At 37.8% G+C, this 19,036-nt stretch overlaps 2 protein-coding genes and 1 pseudogene across 6 annotated transcripts; 2 read left to right on the top strand and 1 right to left on the bottom strand.

The window, feature by feature from the left end:
- The first annotated feature begins 2,528 nt into the window (after nt 1-2,528).
- On the top strand, nt 2,529-4,201 carry LOC148803375 (UDP-glycosyltransferase 92A1 pseudogene; annotated as a pseudogene).
- A 153-nt stretch (nt 4,202-4,354) lies between these two features.
- On the top strand, nt 4,355-7,632 carry LOC104594104 (small ubiquitin-related modifier 1). The gene is made up of 3 exons (XM_010254248.3): nt 4,355-4,584; nt 7,000-7,149; nt 7,259-7,632. Exons 1-3 carry the CDS (start codon nt 4,504-4,506, stop codon nt 7,322-7,324), a joined length of 297 nt encoding a protein of 98 aa, XP_010252550.1. The 5' UTR covers nt 4,355-4,503; the 3' UTR covers nt 7,325-7,632.
- Nucleotides 7,633-8,866: 1,234 nt separating this feature from the next.
- Nucleotides 8,867-18,819, bottom strand: LOC104594102 (G1/S-specific cyclin-E protein). 5 transcript variants are annotated; one of them, XR_016084638.1, is made up of 12 exons: nt 18,024-18,819; nt 17,783-17,898; nt 16,385-16,526; nt 15,996-16,289; nt 15,761-15,908; nt 14,399-15,373; nt 14,040-14,278; nt 13,871-13,944; nt 12,784-12,957; nt 11,338-11,437; nt 9,258-9,286; nt 8,867-9,169 (listed from the first exon to the last, which is right to left on the bottom strand). XR_016084638.1 is itself a non-coding variant. In XM_010254244.3 (11 exons), the coding sequence occupies exons 2-11, from the start codon at nt 17,842-17,844 to the stop codon at nt 9,094-9,096; spliced, it is 2,139 nt and encodes a 712-aa protein (XP_010252546.1). In that variant the 5' UTR covers nt 17,845-17,898; nt 18,024-18,819; the 3' UTR covers nt 8,867-9,093. The 5 variants fall into 5 exon arrangements, 4 of the variants coding, with proteins under 4 accessions (XP_010252546.1, XP_088758300.1, XP_088758303.1 ...); XM_010254244.3 differs by lacking the exon at nt 12,784-12,957; XM_088902174.1 differs by lacking the exons at nt 8,867-9,169; nt 9,258-9,286; nt 12,784-12,957 and adding an exon at nt 9,854-10,058.
- Between the last annotated feature and the right edge of the window lie 217 nt (nt 18,820-19,036).

The following is a 19,036-nucleotide window of genomic DNA, read 5'->3' on the forward strand; positions in this document are numbered from 1 at the left end:
TTTGTCTCACTTGTTTCTTACCAAGCAACAATAATAAACATGTGGGTAGCGAATCTATATGAGAAAGAGGTCCTGGTGGACAGAGTACAAGATGATTCGAGTAATATGATTCAATTTGTGGGGTTGGCCTAAGAGTCGATAATCCCCAAATGGACTGGCGTTAGCCTAGCCCGAAAAATAAAAAAGGCTGTCTTCTTGGGCTCAAGCCCAGCCCGAAGACCAAAAATCCAAGCCCAATCCATGTAAAATTTTGGGTTGGATTGGTTTGCATTCGGGTTGGGCCCACCCAAGTTGCACCTTCACTCATCTCTAGCCACTTATGAATAATATATCCAAATCAATATGTAAAGGCTTAAAAAAGGGTAAATGCTGAAACCTCCCCTGAAGTTTGGTACTTGCAATCACCTCCTTTGAACTTTTTCACATAGTTGCAAGTACACCCCCTCTATTAGAATTCTCTAAAAAGTGTCATGAAAATGTCCAAAATACCCATATGATTACTTTTTACCAAGACGTTTATTTTCGAAATTTTTTATTCATATGAATTGTTACCCAAACCCTTCCAATCTCTTTTCTAAAATTGATTTATTTTTCTAATTTGTGCTTCATATCAATGGCTCAAAGGTAAAGCTGCAACTTCAAATTCTCTTTTTTTGTTGTTCATAAAATTTGTACTATTTTTCTGTAAAAATCAGCCTAAATAATAATTATATAGGTGCCTTGGGCATTTTTGTGCCTATTGTTAAAGGATTCTACTTACAACAGTGTGAGAAAATTCAGGGAGGTGATTATAATTTCCAAACTGAAGGAGAGATTTCAGCAATTTATCCCAACAAAAAATCAATGTATAAAGTAAAGGTTGCGGTAAGTGGAACCATCCTAACTTGGAGACCGATGGGATTATGCAACACGTGGCTAATAAATGTGCCAAGTCATAAAGAGTCCAATCCATAGCAACACCCCCTGATCTGTCACGTGACGTGAGGGCTCTTCATTGATCCATTGAATCGTAGATTCATAATCAAGGATTTGGCATGATGAAGGTCCTCTCACAAAGAGCTCATACATACCTCCTCCTAATCTCCTTTGCATATTTATTTTTTTACATTAAATCATTAAAAACTTCATAGATATCCCTCTCTTTCTTTCACACACACCTTAAATCCTTATTTTCCTCTTAAATGTTTCTTAGTATCTTTTGGATCTAAAACCTAATTTTTCCCACCAATACATGGGGTGAACCAATCTAAACAAATCATTTCTCCTTTCCTTGGATTATGAGGTTTTCCCTCTATTTTGCTCATTTTCTTGGATTTCAGGGTTTTCCCTTTGTTTTTATTAATTTAATTTAATATAGATTTGTTTAATGAATTGTTCTTATTCAATAATAAAATGTAATAAGAAAGAACTTGATTCCATTTTTTGGTTATTTAATTAATTCAATTTTAAAATTGTTTTTTAGCTTACTTATTAATCCATACTAAGCACATTTTTTTGACTTTATAAGACTAGACAATAGGAGGTAACCTATTACCCCAATAAATAGCAACTTTTAGACCCTAATATCAATAAAAATAATATTTTAATAAAATTTCAAAAATAATATTAAAGGTAAAAATAATGTTCATCTTCTTTCACTTACAAATGATTTATCAGCGCTGCCACCGCCACAGCCTCCAGCAACCTCCAACCACCTTGATTCGCATAAAGCCTTAAGTAACTACTACACTGTAATACGACCAGGGAAGAACATAGCATATGCGAAACAGAGCTGTATCATCCTTTGTTCCAGGGAAGACCATGAAACGTTCAAAAATTCCACAAGACAATCTCAAAGAAATAGGAAGAAACATAGAAGAAATTACCAAGGCGAGGAAGGCAACAAGGGCGTATAAAGCGCAGAGAGCGTAGAAAAAGCCTTCCTGCCGCTGTTTGGAGTTGTCATTCTCATTCGTCCACCAATCGAACGAATATGGGACTACTCCTCTGTAATTCCACATTCCGTTCTTGAAGACGAAGCGTTCGATTCGCACCAGCGACGCCATTAACAAATCTAAGTAGCTAGTGTGAGCATTAAAGTGAACAACTGAAAGTGCAGATGTTATTTCTACCAAAAAAAGTGCAGATGTTACATGTAATAATATAAGAGAGAGTGAACAACAGGACACGTAGAGACGAGAGTGTGGACACATGCAGCAGACAAGTTGCCACGTTTTGGGTAACGACGGGTGCTCCGACGTTGTGGCATGTTCGTCCGGCCGTCAATTGCTTCGCCTCTACTCTGCTTGTTAACGGATAAGCTCTATCTTGCTGCTAATCATGAAATCAATGTTGACGGAGACGGAGGTATTGTTGGAGGTTGTCGAAAGCGGTGGCGAGCAACGGGGCCAGTGAATGATTTGTAAGAGGAAAAAGATGAATAATATTTTTGTTTTTATTTAATATTATTTTTTAAAAGTTTAATTTATTTTTTAAATTTTATTAAAAGTATTATTTTTATTGATATTAGGGCCTAAGATTTGCTCATATTTATTATAATCTTTAAATAAAAAGAAAATTATTTTCTTTCACCTACGGGTCACCACCGTGAATAATATATGATAAAAAAAGGGTAAATAGCAAAGACCCCTCTTGTATTATAGGGTTAGTGACAAAGACCCTTTTTGTACTTTTTTTGCGACAAAGACCCCCTGAGTTTTTTACATTGCGACAAGTGCCCTTTTGGCCGTTAAATCAGGTAACAAAAGGTGTTAAATTATCAAAATATCCCATTAAGCCTTTTTAAATTTTCTTTTTTTGCCATTCTCTCTTAAAACTTAACTGGCCCAAAAGTAACGATCCGTTCACCACAGCCATTTTCTCTTAAAACTTACCAGAATTAGGGTTGTTATTTAAACATAAGGTCTAGAGAGATGAAGAACCAGTTGGCATAATCTCAACACCAATACTTCCTCGAGGTGTTGAAAAATCGGTTGGTTGGGCGAGAGAAGAAGAGACCAAGGAGATGAAGATGACAGAGAAACCGACATGTTTTTCAAATGGTTGGTTGAGGTTGCCGACGACCTAGGTATATTTCATTCCGTCTTCAACGCTGGCGGTCGGCTAAGGTCGCCCACTACCAAATGGATGGTCATCTGAGGTCGTCCACTACCAAACGGATTCTCCGAAGTTCCCGCTACGAAACAGATTTTGCCAAACTGTACACTAATGGGACTGATGCTTCGTCTAAATTCATACAAACAGGTTCATGTGTGGTTGAGGTCAGACGGGCTTTTGTTAAACACAATGGAGGACTTCGATCAAACTGGTTTACAATATTTCAGAAGGGTGAGTGGTCGGCCTGTTTGGGCGATTGGGCCTTCCGCCTCTTCCTTGGCTAACAAAACTCGTATGGACAAAGCCGCCAGAACCACCCCGAATCGATGCATCGAGTGGCTCGATATGTAGCCTCCAGATTCTGTTCTTTACGTCTGCTTCGGTTCTCATAACACAATCTCTACTTCACAAATGACAGAATTGGCTATTGCTTTGGAGGCAAGTGGTAGGAATTTTATATCGGTTGTTAGGCCTCCGGTGGGATTTGACATATACTCTGAATTCAGGGCAAATGACTGGTTGTCGGAGGGATTCGAGGAACGAATAAAAGCGCAAAACATAGGATTATTGGTGCGTAAATGGGCACCCAGGTGGATATTCTATCTCACATGTCTACCTCTGCCTTTCTAAGCCATTGCGGTTGGAATTCAATGATGGAAAGCTTGAGTCGTCGCATGCCAATCATCGGGTGGTTGACGTCGTCAATCAGTTTTACAACACGAAATTTTTGGAGGAGGAAACTAGTGTTTGCATTGAGGTTCCTAGGGGAAACGAGTGTTTCAGATGGTTGGCTCTCGGTCTTGGATGGGACCGAGATGTGAGAGAGCTTCTGCTTGTTGTTCTTCAACTTGCCATCACAGTCATCAGAGGGACCCCTTCAAAAGCTCTCTATTAGTGTTCTTCATTTTATTTCTCTCTACTCTAGAGTTTAAACCAAAGAGAGAGAAAAGGGTAGTTTAGGCATTTAGAAAACTTTAACAGTAAAATCAGAATTTTTTTCAAAGTTAATTGATAGAACACTAACAGGAGGTGGGTTTTTGTCTAATGGCCAAAGTTCAGGGAGCCTTTATTGCAAAAAAAAAATACAGGGGATCTTTGTCACTGACCCCATAGTACGGGGGTCTTTTGTAATTTACCCTGAAAAAATGTCGCTATCAAGAGAGAAGAGTAGGCAGAATGTATGGTCTGATCCATCTTATTTATCTGCTTCAACTCATCCACGCCGTTGAATGCTTCTTCCTTCGTAATTCGTACTCGTCAACTTGTTTTAACAAGAAAGGTCGGTGTAGACCGTACGAAGAACCAACTAAGACCGAGCACCAGCAAATCCTTCCGGTGGCGTGGGTTTGAAGCACTGACGCAGAGGAAGGAACCGTTCTGTAACGTATCGGTTGATAACGAAGCAAAATGTCGGCTGTTACGAACCAGGAGGAAGATAAGAAACCTACAGATCAGTCGGCCCATATCAATCTCAAGGTCAAGGGTCAGGTCTGATCATTCTTCTTCTTCTTCTTCTTCTTCTTCTTCATGACTAAGTGCGACTTAGGGATTTCTCTTTGGGGCGTTGTTGCAATTCTTTACCCTTTTTTTCTCCAGGAAATTCCCCCTTACAGATTGTTTACGGTGTATTTTTGGTTTATGATACATGTTTATGTTTTATATAGGACTTGATACCGTACAAAGTGTACAAATTTGTAATCGTTGTTTCTGTTGATTTGGTATTATGCGCGTTTAGTTTCGATTTCTCACTATTTGACCGACAACAACATTGGGATGGTTAATTAGTTCAGTTTAGGGTTTTCAATTTTCTTGCAAGTTAGGGTTTCATCAGGGACTTAATCTCTCGTCCTGTAGTGCTGCTTATGGTTTGTCAGTTACGTACTTCGGATGTTCTGTTGGTTATGATGGTTTTCTTTACCATTACTATGCAAAACAGTATAACTTTGGCTCAGTTCCATCGACTATCTCCATGTTAATGTTAAATCTGTGCGGGTTCGAAAAATAATGCACTGCCAACTTTCGTGCTTAGGATTTAATGTGTAGGAGAAGTTAATTCATTGTTTTGATTTATGAGTTTTTTTTTTTTTTTTACTTGGTATTTATGTTTTAACAAAATTTGCTTGGAATTGTGTAAGACTGATTGATGATCTGTTAGGACTATATAGGGTGGAGTCAGTATCTATAATTGTCAACTTTGGATGCTTTCAGATGACTCTTTGCTTCGTTCTTTATTACCCGTTTTAGGTCTTCCTCCAAAATTTTCTTTCTCGGTAAAAGAAAGGGATTCAGTGGATTTGTTCAGGCATACATGGGATAAGTTTACACAAGATCACAAGTACATTACCTCAATATCTAATTATCTATGCTATTCACCCTACTCTACTGACATTTCAATCAATTTTAAAGCCTGATTTATGAGTTTAGAGTCTATTTTTCTAAGATCCTGCTAGGTGGACGCATGTTTCAATGTTCTATTGACTACATTACCTCCATGTCTATGTGATTCACGCCGTTCTACTGACATTTCAATCAATTTTAAAGCCTGATTTGTGAGTTATGTTCTAAGATTCCTGCTAGATGGATGCATGTTTCAATGTTATATTGACTATGCATTTACCTTCTAGATTATCTGCTTATAAAGAAATATAGGTTTAAATGGATTGGATTTGTCTTGATCGTCTTGTATCACTCACTGCTTGATTCTTATTGGGAAAATTGGTTCAATTTGATGTGCCTAAGTGTCTAGAGCCTTGGGGGTAGTTTTGTACTACTAGACAAATTTTAAGGCCAAAACAAAATACAAAACAGAAGGTTGAAGACATTTCTGCTTCTCAACCTTCCATACTGCTTCATTATTCTATTAGTTTTTGTCTGATAACAGGCATGTTGCCAACATATAACATCCCTGTTATGTTCATTCAACAATATGGTTTTATAACCATGCAATTATTTGCAGATGAATGACATTCCATAGATTTCATATCATAATGGTTTTATAATAGTTCTCTGATCATGTTTGAATCTCACATGTGTGGGTAATGGTACTCTGTTTTGATGATATTATGTAAATAAAATCGTCTTATCGTGTTATTCAATTTTGTTCATTGTTATAACTTATAATTTATTGTTGTTGACATAATTGAGTATGTGATACAGTACGGACCTAGAAAAATGTCTTTTACTGGTCAAACGGTAAAGAACTGCATTGCATGTCTTTGTAGGGTGTCTGTTATGTTCTACATTGCCTTTAACAATTGGGATGTTTAATGAATTTTACTGTTCATCATACCCTGTGGGCTGGGTGCAATTCATAACATATCATTATGCATTCCTAACTGTTGGAGGCTTTGTTTTATCTTGACCCATAATGCTGATTACTCTTGACGTAGGAAATATGGGCCCAAATCTAGCCCTGATACCATATGCCTATGGCAAATGAATATTTAAAATTTCAACCTGCTTTATCTTCTTACCAGTACCCTATTGTAGCATATTTGATAGTGGACTGGAGATCGACACAATTTTCCATGGTCATTTAGTGGCAAACTAACCCAAGTACTTGGTGAATTTTCACAGAGAATCATCTAGATTGGGTTCCACCTTTTTAACCAGTTAGTACTTCTTTCATAATATATACAGGCAGCCAGCCATTTTTTATGCAATGGTAAAATCTCAGGATGACAAGCGTGAGAATGCAGTCTTAAGTCCCAGAGTGGCAACTTTGTGTAAACAATGCCAAAGTTAGGCAGTCTACCCCTCCCAACGCCTGTATGGCTTTGGATAAATTGAATGGTGTTTGGTATTTGTTACTTATTAAAGAGTAAAAGTAACGTAGTTCATGTGTTGCCAAGGTACAGACCACAGTATTGTTGGGATTTTGATTTATTTTCTGCATGGTTATAGGATGGGAACGAAGTGTTTTTCAGAATCAAGAGAAGCACTCAACTGCGGAAGCTGATGAATGCATACTGTGATCGACAGTCAGTGGATCTCAATTCAATTGCATTCTTATTTGATGGCCGTCGTCTCCGAGGAGAGCAGACTCCTGATGAGGTATTCCCCCTCCCCCCCTCCAAGTGTATGATGCATCATATATCTCTTAATACCTTTTTTTCCTATTTTGTACATTGGAACTGAATTTTATCTTCTATTATTACTGCAGCTTGAGATGGAGGATGGGGATGAGATCGATGCAATGTTGCACCAAACAGGTGGCGCAACTATCTAGATGCTGGATTGGGTGGTTCATTTGTGTAAAAAGGATCAAAGTTACAAATACTTTTCCTAGTTGCAGGTTGTTCGAGACTGAGTTCATAACGTGTAACAAAGATTATTCGGTTGATCATGTTTTGAATTATGTGGTGCTTCTGTTCTTGGTTACTCTCCAAGAAGCGGCAGAAAACTACAATCAAGTCATTGTCTGGAAACTTGTGGATATTATATTGTGGATCTCTTCAGATTACTATGCTATTATGGAAACCCAGGCACTTGAATATATTATATATGGTATATGTGTGAGATCTGGTTCTGTCATCATTTCTCTATGCTTCAATCCATGCTTCAATGTATAAGCTGTAAGGTCTTGATGGTTTGTTAGAATCTTTTGAACTTAATATCGGTTGAACTGTGAGACTCCTTATCCCCCAGCATTTTGGGTTAGGACAGATTGTACAGGAAGTGAGATAATGTTGCAAAAAAGCTTTGAGTTGTATGCATGGTGGAAAACAATCTATTACAACTCAGCCTTGAAGCAAATCAGATGACTAAAAACCAAAGAACTATGCTCATATTTGGACTTTTATCTTTTCTTTTATTGTTTACTCAATTGCAAACTGGAAAATGGGCTAGAAATTTTGTTTTGTTTTACACTTTTACTCCTTTTATAGGGGTAAGTGGAAGAATAGTGCACTGTGCACTTGTTATTTCAATCTCATAAAAATATATCCTAGATGTTTTTTCCAAAGAGAAAAAGAAAGAAACTTTCCTTCTTATATTGCAGTGTATATTTCCTTATTTTGCAGTGCTAATATACATGCAAAATTCTCGAGTCTTGACCATCTGGAGTTGACCCGGATGGTTGGACTGTTTGGTCTGGAAATCAGACACACAGACAATCGGTTCTGTTTCACCCGGATCTGAGACTAGATCCCAGAGAGAGAAGCAATATTGCTGTAGATCTGAAAATCACATCTGATATCTCAGTTCTCAGATCTCAGAGAGGTCCAAAGTTGCCATTGCGTTTTCTGTTGCCACTGCCGCTGTCATTGCTATAACCGATGAACATCGGATGCTCCTTCCGCCCTTTCTTTTTCAGCCAACGTCTCTTTTTAAGTTTTTTCTAAGACTAAAAATAGTATAGCCTTAATTTTCCAATCTAATCAGACCGATTGAACTGTTAGACCCAGATGGTCAAACCACTGACCCAGAAACCGGTGGCCGAAGATCAGTATCTTTAGTCACCATCCGCCTGTAAATCAGTTTTTAAAATAAGGGATTTTACCACCTGTGAAATCCTAATTCCATCTTGCAGTTGGGTGTAGGTGCCAGCTTGAAATTGATGCCAATTTATGAGCCAATTTGGATGTTATAGGTGGAGGTGTTCATACATTTGAATTGTTATAGGTACGCAGTTCAAATGTTGGAGTGCAGTCTAAAAATCCCTTTAAAATATTGCGAAGATCAGCATCATTAGTCACCATCCATCCGTAGACGACAGTCGGGATAAACATTAGCTTAATTTACAAGGTCAATCTGTCAATTTCTTACTCAATTTCATGGAATCAGAATTTTGGCATTGACGGTAAAATTAATTACAATGCAGTTTGGAATGACTGTACAAGTTTTTAGTTACAATGTACAAGTATTTACAGCTTGGGCCGTTGCAAGGGAAAAAACAAAAAAGACCTTGATGAAAGCAATAAAATGAAAAAAAAAATAAATGAATATAAAATTAAATGTTAACTAGAAATATGATGCAGCAAATGCGGGTTGCAACATTTAGCCATCTTGCATGCCTTCAATCTTTTTTCGTCGTCTCAACATGTGTGCATTCTCTTGAGCTTTATGGTGGTGTCTGCAATCAAATGGTTATATCATTGGAATTTCATTTTATCATTCTCATTATCCATCAAAATTAGGATATAGGAATTCTTTGAACTTACCTGGAATGGATATTCCTCCTGTCTTCTACCTGTACAGCCAAACCCAACATATAATTAATCACAAGCAAAACATGGACAAAGTACTTATCCATGTCAAATTTACAGCATCAGATAGAAACCAGTGAAATATTCAACCTCAAATGTTTCAACTCTCAAGGCATACTTTTCAGATCAGCAAAGTTCAGTTCTTTTCAAAGGTTTATGACCTAGAGAAATACGGTAACTAGTAAATGTAATCTAATTCACACTACTTGATTGAGTAAACAATCTCAATAACAATATGGTCATCATATTTCTTCAAAAAGCTAAGTTTTTCAAGTCATTTTCATCTATAAACCATAATGGCAACCCAAATTAGCAGGAGAAATTACTTGATTTTAACACAAGTGGTTGATGAGCATCTCTAATGGGACAATCAGAAGGCATTTGCATAGACAAAGCAGCAATAAGGTCTTCAGTACTTCTTGCTAAAGCAATAGCAAAGCATATTGATCTGGAAATGTCTCTATATCACCATAGCAAACCATATTGATCTGGAAATGTATTTCACCATAGCAAACCATACTTGAAAAGCTAAGTTTTTCAAGTCATTTTCATCTATAAACCATAATGGCAACCCAAATTAGCAAGAGAAATTACTTGATTTTAACACAAGTGGTTGATGAGCATCTCTAATGGGACAATCAGAAGGCATTTGCATAGACAAAGCAGCAGTAAGGTCTTCAGTACTTCTTGCTAAAGCAATAGCAAAGCATATTGATCTGGAAATGTCTCTATATCACCATAGCAAACCATATTGATCTGGAAATGTATTTCACCATTACCTTTATTGTGCAAGGAGTCAAGGACATTCGATCTAAAAAAGAACACGAAGATAACTATTAAGTGATAATCCATGTCTGAATATGCAAATAATTTCCACTCTTATCAGCAGCAGTGAACATTTATGTAAGAACACATGATGCTTCTCAGGCTTAGCCTCAAAATTTATGTTAGTTTGACTCTAAGAGCAAAAATGCTGAAGGTTAGGTTTGCACTCAGTTTACCACTCCCAAAACCACAGATGGCCATGATCAACATTGGGTAATGGCCCTATATACATGACGCTTCTTGAATTATTTTCTTTCTTTTTTTGATCATATCTTTGATTAACAAAATCAAATTACTCTTTAACATATCTCAACTTGACGCTTGTCATGTCCTGAATTGCCAACTATATTGTATGCTCTTGGCTGGTGTATTACTGCAACACCTATTCTCTTCTTTTGCAGTTTAGTGTACAACACTAATTTTTATATACTGAATCATTTTTTGCCTTTTACCCTTTTTGATAACTAATCTGCAGTCCTTGCAACAACTACCTTTGGAACAAATGACATAGTTTGAATAACATTTATTGGAATATGGACCGGCTAACTTTGTGGTTGAATGATCCTGGGTCAATATATCATGCATTTCATCCCTTGTAGAAAGTCAAGGAACAAACTCAGTCAGTATTCCATGCTTACAACAAGTAGGTACATACTTCAGTTACGTAGAAGCTATTTCAAACTGGACTGAAGCTATTCCTTAAGAAAAGGGCAGCCCAGTACATGAGGCTCCCGCCAATGTGGGGACTGGGGAGGGACAGATGTACACAGCCTTACCCCTGCACATACAGAACATACAGAGAGGCTGTTTCCAAGATTTGAACCCTGACCACCCAGGTTGCAATGGAGCAACCCAACCGTTGCACCAAGGCCCACCCTGGATTGAAGCTGTTCCTTATTATTCCAAATTCTATCAGAGATGGCATTCTTCTGTAAATTCTGTGTCACACCAGCAATGCTTGGAATACAGTCATGGAAATGCTTGTCAGAAAATCTGTTCATGCATGTGTGGCAAGCAGAAAATTGTTAAAAAAGTGTCTAAAGGTTCATGCCTCGTTGTTTCGTTAAGAGCATAACAATTATTATACCATTATAACATGTTGATATGTATCAAGTGAAGCTTGTGTTTGCTCATGCATAGGGACTAAAGCTTCTATGTGGTGACAATCATAATTCCTCATACATGTGCTCTAATAGAATCCACAACTTACATGAATTTGAGATCCACATTTCTGTCTGCAACGACTAGACTGTGACCGGAGGGCTAGGCAAGATAGTTGTTGCAAAACCTCCTGGATATGGTTGTAGATGCTGTGCATAATCATAAACAAATCAGTGATTAGTCTGGTAATACTACCACTGGAAGAGATGAAACAGAAAGATGCTGACACGCAATCATAAGTGTGTAGAAAAGAATGAGACGTCTTTGCCTTTTATAATTTTGTATTAATGAAGGCTTAACTTTCAAAGAAGTGTTAAAACGGGGGCACTTTTTAGGATTGTAAATCTAACTGAATTTGATAAAGGTAGGGGCCATTGCTTGGTTTGGTGATAAAATCTCAGGACAATAAACATGAGAATGCAAAGTCTAACGGTGGCCACTTTGAGCAAAAAAAAAGGGTTTCTAGCCGATAGGAGCATCTTTTCGCCCCTAATATCAATAAAAATAACCTTTTAATTATAATTTCAAAAAACAGGCAAAAACCTTTTTTTTTTATAAAATATCAAATAAGGGTAAGAAATGGGCAAAAACACTGTTCATTGTCTCCAAACTCGTGACGATAGCAGGACAGCGGAAACAACCCCTCCATTTTCTCTCTCTTTGCCCCTTCCTCTTCTTCTTCTTCTTCTTCTTCCATCTTTGGTCTTCGATCCTGTTTGTCGTCTTTTGGCGATGAACATCTTTCAGCAGCGATGTTTCCTAAACATCTGAGTGAAGTTCCTTTGGCAGCCTTCAAACATCTGAGTGGGGTAAATAAAATCAAACCCAGGAAGACATTTTCAAACAGGTTTCATGCCTACCATCGTGCAGTAGCTGTTGAAGCCGCACAGACCTTTGACTTGACATTTTTTGTCCTTGCTCAGTGCCTCCCACACAGTAGACACCGAGGTAAATACATTATTTCCGTCCAAGCTGTGGGAATACAATCGGAAAATCCCACAGTAGACTCAGATGTTTAGGAAACATCACTGCTGAAAGATGTTCATCACCAAAAGACGATGAACAGTGTTTTGCCGCCCTGCTCTTGCCCCGAGTGTGGAGACAATGAACAGTGTTTTTGTCTATTTCTTACCCTTATTTGATATTTATGAAAAAAGACTGTTTTTAGAAATTATAATTAAAAGATTATTTTTATTGGTATTAGAGGCGAAAAGGTGCTCCTATCGGCTAGAAAAAGTGGAAAAGGTTAGGTCAATCCACCCTTCCCAAGGCCTCAAATAGCTGGGACCAACATTGGGTAATCCCTTTCTTAATGGAATTTGACAAAATTTATGACAGTGGGAGAGAGAAGTGGATTGAAAACCTCATCTTCCCTGGGTAAAGAAGCATCAACAGAAAAGGAGAAATTGGAGGCCAGTAAAACCACAAACTCATCCTTTCTTCTTTTACATTTTTCCCCTTTATTTGCAGCGGAAACAGAGGTTGGATGGCTTACCCAATGCACATTTTTCTATGTAAACCTTGGATATTTGATATTACAACCTTCCTGTGGCTACAATATCATCTTCAAATCCAGAAGTGATTTGAAGGTGGAGTTGGGACTCTAAAGCAGGAACAGCAACTCAAATGGATGATTCTCCAGAAATAGATATGGATTTCACTTGCTTTTCTAATGAACAATCATTTCACAGTTAGATATAAATAAATGTCTAAACTTCAATTATCAAAGCAAAAAAAAAATAATTAATTGCTAAAAAGAATAGACACACCAGTAACTTGAATGGCACAATTTTGGAAAATGGGATACATCAACCATATGCTTTGCAACCATTAGTTGTTGGTTATGTGCATAAGTAAACCCCCCTGCACCTCTCAGAACATAAGTTCCCTATTTGTCAATGCTCTCTATTATCTACAGATTTGATTTTAATTAGTTGCATGGCACTACAACATTTTGAAAGTTTGAGGTGGACTTATTTTCCAGAATTCCAAATAAATTGATTTATTGCCCAATTTCCACTCTGGGAGTCCAAAATCTACTGTTAAAAAATTGGCAGAGTTGATCCAGTGGGTATGCATATGACTTGTACATGGTTGATGCTTATCCTTGTTTAAGCCAACCATGGGGATAAGGGTCGTTGGACTCCTAAATGTCCAGAGTGATGACGGTAGTTCAGGTTGGTGAAAGGGAAAAAGGAAAGAGGAAAGAGAGGAGAGAATCTGGGTTCTCTCCATAATGGATCTAACTAATGTTTTAATAACGAGTCCCCATATGGATATGGGGCCTATTTATAGTGTTTCGGGTTTCATCTTTCTAGAATTTTCTTTTTCTTTCACTTTACCCATTTTGCCCTTGTGCTTAATTAATGAACATGTTTAGTTAATGCATGTGCTCTTAATTATCATTCTAGAATATTCTTAAATGTTATTGTTCTAAAAGCCTCAACTCTTGATTTGTTTTATAAATTTATAAATAATTGGCAGATAATTAATCTGACCCGGATTTATGCCGGATTGGACGGGTTGATGTTCTTACACAACTCCACTGTATTACACCTTGTTGCAATTTGCAAACAACATACCTTAGTCGATGCCTGTTGCAGGCTATGAAGAAGGCAATGAAACCATTTAAGATGCTCCGGACAGCACGGAAAATCTGCAGGAAAGAAATGAAAGTTAATTTGAAATGAAAATAAAATGTGTGAATTTTACTATTGATCGGAATATATATAATTATACATTCACAAAAACCTGAGAGAAAAGGTCATTCCACAGTGCACGCCACATGGAAATCTCAGAGGTGCTCACTGCTGCCTCAGAAGCTGTGGCAATCTGGAAGATACTACTTATTGATGACCACAGCTCTCCCAGCAAATTAAATATGCAGGAGCAAATAAAGGCTATAGAACTTGCTAATGCAATAACCAGGCGGATGGGAGTATATAGTATTTCCTTAAGGGCCCAAAATATTGGGTATATAATTGATGATCCTGTGATATGACACAAACAAGAAAAACATGCTGTTAATATGATATCCCATCAAGACATTAGCTAACAAATATATCAGTAATTTGAAAGAAGCATAGTCCTTGCATCAAATGATGACATACCGATTCTCCAGATGATAGAAATAATAAACCACAATGGTGAGAATAAAACCTCTAAAAGGTTCATTACTAGGCTGCATGAAGAACCAATTGTAATCCAAATTACAGAACAGAAGCCCTCAACTGCTTCAAGACATATATTCCAAATGGGAAAGAGGAAATCCATAAACTCCAGAAATGGCCCTATTGGTTGTGTGAGAACTGAAAGAAATGATCTGATGGCATGTGTGACCATTAAGAACCACTTAACTGCCTTCTCAAAATTATGAAGAAACAGCATGGTGCCCAAGTATCTGATCCTTGATATCATCTCCCAACTTTCTATCCAGTCAAAAAGAGGCCCACACAAGCGTGATGCAGTTGCTTTCAGGAGTGGAACATTTTTGTATAAATCATAAAACCCAATGAGAACAGTTATAACTGAAATCAGCACATACAAAGCTCTTGCAAGGGGGCACATCCATGGACGATAGAGGTGGCAAAATACTGGATATGATTGAAGAAAAATAACCCAAGATGGAAGCCCAGACTCTAGTAAAGTTAGTAACCGCACATCTGACATGATTATTTCCCTCAATTTAAATGGAAGGTCATGGTCATTGAACCTAAACAAAATCAAAACGTCCCTGTACTCACTAGCTTCAACTGTATTTTCACTGTCACTGCTACTAGTAGAAATTGAAATCTCTGAATGTTGTTGTGAGTTATCAATTTCACTGTGAGTCTTGGAAAATGTATCCATTTCATCTCTGGAATTAATGTATTTTATTATTTTTCTTCTCTTGTATGGCCCAGTGGCAGGAGGTGGTGTGTGTAGTGCACTTTTATTTTCAACACTTGCAGGGTATACACCAAATTTGTTACCAATGCTGTAAGGAGATTTTTCTGGAAGACAATCATCATCAGAATAGATGCTTTCACTGTCACTAACAGGTTCAGTCCATGAGAAATCTTCTCTGGTGTCATAGAATACATCTCCTGGAGAAGTTTCAAAAACTATCAGTTGTTGAAAGGGACTGTATAAATAAAGTAGTATCTCTAGTCAGCCAGAAAATGGAGGGTCATGCTACCCATCATTTGGCGGTCCAACAAAACAGATCTTCTAAAAGCCATACAAGAAGATTAATTATCCAAAAGAATATAGTGGATTAGATAGTCGATTTGGTAAATTTGTGGACAAATAATTTCATGGTGATTATGTGGGATGCATGGGTGCTCCATCCCCACCACCAACAAACAAAAAGGAAAGAAAGGAAATAAAAAGGTATGGCATGTGTACAGAATAGACTGTACCAGTTGCTACTTTCCATTCATCCACCTTTATGCATATTAAAAGAGAGGAATGATGAAAAAGAGAGAAAATACCTCTAATGGAATCTAGGCACTTCCGCAATAGAATCTGTTCAAAGTGTGTTCCTGAGAACCATGAAGGAATTGAACTTGAAGCTTGTTCTATACTTTCAAATTCCCATCTTTTCATGAATTTAGCCTCTATTGCCATACATGTATCTGTCTGTTAGTGGCATACACAAACATTTAGGACACGACAGCAAGCAGAGAAAAATAGACATTGAAGATGCAGCACAAAGTGTGAGACTACCTGAAGCTCATTCAAATAGTTGATACCGCGGACACTTTCCCATGCAACTTCAAATACAATGAAACCATATAAGATCTGATTCAACTGACGATCCAAGAGCAAGGAATTCCTCAGTTTCTCAGGCAACAGGGCTTTCTTTTGAGATAATTTTGTCACATCAATCAGCATGGACCATCTCTTATATTTACCGGGCTTGCTAGTGTTGGATATGGAACTATCCTTCAAATCAAACCTATTCCGGAGGTTCTTTCTCTCCCTTCGTGCTTTAGTGTTTGCAAAGGGGGATAACCTAGACTGTACAGAATACAAATTAATGTCATTATTGTCATTATTCAATAACTGGCTAAGACTCTAGGAGCAGCACTTTGTCAAAGGAAATATGTTATAACCTTTACAACCATGAATTGCCACAAATGTGCAGCTCGTGAATCCAGGTATGTTGACCATGGTCGATTGTCCACCAATATAAAGAATTTCTTAGTTTCGGGGGCCAGGAAAAGACTAAGATGCGAAAGATAAGATTGTAAATCCCTGCATGGTGCAAACATGGAAAACAAGGCAAAATTATTCACCATAAAAATAACCAGTAAATGCCCATGCATGAGCTTTACATATCACTCTGATCATATGACAAATTATTTCACTATTGGCCTTGGTAACCCTTGCTCTAGAATAAACTAAATTGTTACATATTCATCTTTCTCGGTGTTCAATGTCCAAAGGGGGAAAAAGAGAAATAAAAGGAATAAATTATATGATATATCTAAGAATGCAATTCACATTTTTCAGACCAACATACTTAATTTTCTGCAGAACTGCATGAAATTGCCAATCTTTCATGTTGGGTACTAGCTGCTAACTGCCTACCTTTTAGAGGTCCACATTGGAAGTCCAATGGGTTGTAAGGTTGTTGATATCAAACATATGACTGAGAATATTTACCTGTAGTGGCATTTTCCTTCCTCTTGTATTCCTATAAAGAGTACTTTAAGGACATTGAAACTTGAGTGAAAACCACACTAGAAAACCTGTGGCTCTCGTGCTTCACCAAAATCAATACTTCTAGGGTGGTTTTTGCCTTTTCGCTTATGTGTTGGGGGGGGGGGGGATTAGAGTAGCTCAACGTCTGATCCAAGCAAGTGCGATCAGATCATTTCTGGTGGCTGAGCATTACTAGCACAGAACATAACCTCAGAATGCTATCAATTAGTGCAGCCGTCTGTCCAAACCTTGAAATGATAATTAAAAATTCAAAGGAACAAGAAGGCTTTTAAATGATAAATATTTAGGAGTGGTATACATTATGCTGGGAACCCGCAAATGTGATTGTATAGCATACATTCCACCAAAGAGGCATTGAATGGTCTCTAAGAAATTCCCAGAAATCAATTTGGGTTACCTCCAAAATCCTGCAATGATAAGTAGAACGGCCTCTACAAGCAGAGCTGAAACAAAGTTTGCTGAATTTCATTTTCAGGCTATGAATACTCAACGATATGGCAACTCCCGAAGATCCAATTGGACAATTATGTTTAGATTCGGTAATATAAATACAATCTTTAATTCAAAATTCAAACTTTAAGAGCTCTACCTACTCAAAATTTTGAAAAAAAAAAAGCAAAAAGAAAACACAGTAAAGACAAGAGAAAGAGATTGGAATTGATTTCAAGCAGTCCTCATGTGTCTGGATGGGAACAATGGTATGATTAAAAACGTTTCACATTCCTATGATCAGTATCCAATAAATTCCAACAAAGTGAAGAAGGGGGAAGGACAGTCTTACACACCCAATTTGTAAGCTTGTTAAAGGGAAGAAACATTGATCATTTTCGTCTGTCATCCTCGACATTATGCTCTAAGCGCTGCTTAAAGCAGGAATTAATACCGAGAAATCCTGAAATATCTGCAAAAGTTTAATACGATACACGACATGTTAGAGAATTCTCCACTACAATTAAAAATAAGAAAAAATAAAAGAAAGAGAGACGATACTAGGAGGGAATATGAGAAAAAGGAAAAAGAGAACACCTAAAACCAAAAGTTGATCAAACGCATTCCATGAGAGCGATGGAATGACGACGAAGGAAGATGGGGAAACAGAAACGAAGCAATCACCACCGAACTTCATAACAAACTAGCCGCGCCCAGAACTAAAGTGAATTCGTCTGAGAAACGTTAACGGCCGTGATCAAAAGACGGCAGATATCATACGGACAAGCAGTAGCGACACGCGCACCGAAACATCGAGAATTCGAGACAGAAATTAATACGCAATAAGAAGGCAGTTAATGAAGGAGAGACGGAGAGAGAGAGAATTCAAAACCCAATTGGAAGGAGAAGAGCAAACCAGAATCGCCCCTTCTCTCTCTCTCCAAACATTATTGCGCTGATGGAGGAGTTCCCTTCGCTTGTAAGGCGTGTCCAGGAGAAGCCTCAATCGAGGAGAAGGACACGTTGAGGGGGAAACGTCATTGCCTCATTGGTGATTGGAGTTTTTCTCGTAGCAGAAGAGATCCGAATAAACAATTAATAGAAGAGGCTGCTTTATTCTTAATTCTTAAGATTTTTCTTAATTAAGCCTCAATTCCCGTAGGGATTATCGGGATCTGATACTCGCCGCCAGCATCATCTCTCTGTCTCTGAACTTCGGTAGTCTTTTCAGTCTTTCTCTCCTTTCCCTCTCTCTCTCTGCTTGTCTATCTCTAGTCTCTTCTCAGAAGGAAGGAGAGAACTGAAGAGGGCCAAAGACGATTAAAGATTTCGAACGCGAGTGGGAAAGCGAAGGAAATCCCCAGGGAAATTATATGGGACACGCGTTGTTGGCGACAGCCAGACACACAATTATGTCAACATTACAATTAGGTACCGAGTCGAGTCTTCCTCCATGATACAGTTTAGTTTAGCTGGTGGGGCCTCATCCACTGGATCCCACTCAAAAGGGACATCATCTCTCGTCTACATCTAGAGCGATGATCTGCGATCCTATCTTGATTTCATTTTAGATAAGATACATCCGTTCGTACCTTTGATTTTAACCGTTC

Source organism: Nelumbo nucifera, chromosome 1, assembly GCF_055504915.1.
Source record: "Nelumbo nucifera cultivar China Antique chromosome 1, China Antique-T2T, whole genome shotgun sequence".
Lineage (NCBI taxonomy): Eukaryota > Viridiplantae > Streptophyta > Magnoliopsida > Proteales > Nelumbonaceae > Nelumbo > Nelumbo nucifera.

What these genes read in the sequence shown, in the direction of transcription:
- LOC104594104 (XM_010254248.3), top strand. Translation starts at nt 4,504, where the DNA reads ATGTCGGCTGTTACGAACCAGGAGGAAGATAAGAAACCTACAGATCAG. An exon ending in ATCTCAAGGTCAAGGGTCAG is followed by an intron (nt 4,585 to 6,999) that starts GTCTGATCATTC and finishes GCATGGTTATAG; the next exon opens with GATGGGAACGAAGTGTTTTT. An exon ending in GAGAGCAGACTCCTGATGAG is followed by an intron (nt 7,150 to 7,258) that starts GTATTCCCCCTC and finishes TTATTACTGCAG; the next exon opens with CTTGAGATGGAGGATGGGGA.
- LOC104594102 (XM_010254244.3), bottom strand. Translation starts at nt 17,844, where the DNA reads ATGTCGAGGATGACAGACGAAAATGATCAATGTTTCTTCCCTTTAACA. An exon ending in ACTATTTGAATGAGCTTCAG is followed by an intron (nt 15,909 to 15,995) that starts GTAGTCTCACAC and finishes TGCCACTAACAG; the next exon opens with ACAGATACATGTATGGCAAT. An exon ending in TGCAACAGGCATCGACTAAG is followed by an intron (nt 11,438 to 13,870) that starts GTATGTTGTTTG and finishes GATTATGCACAG; the next exon opens with CATCTACAACCATATCCAGG.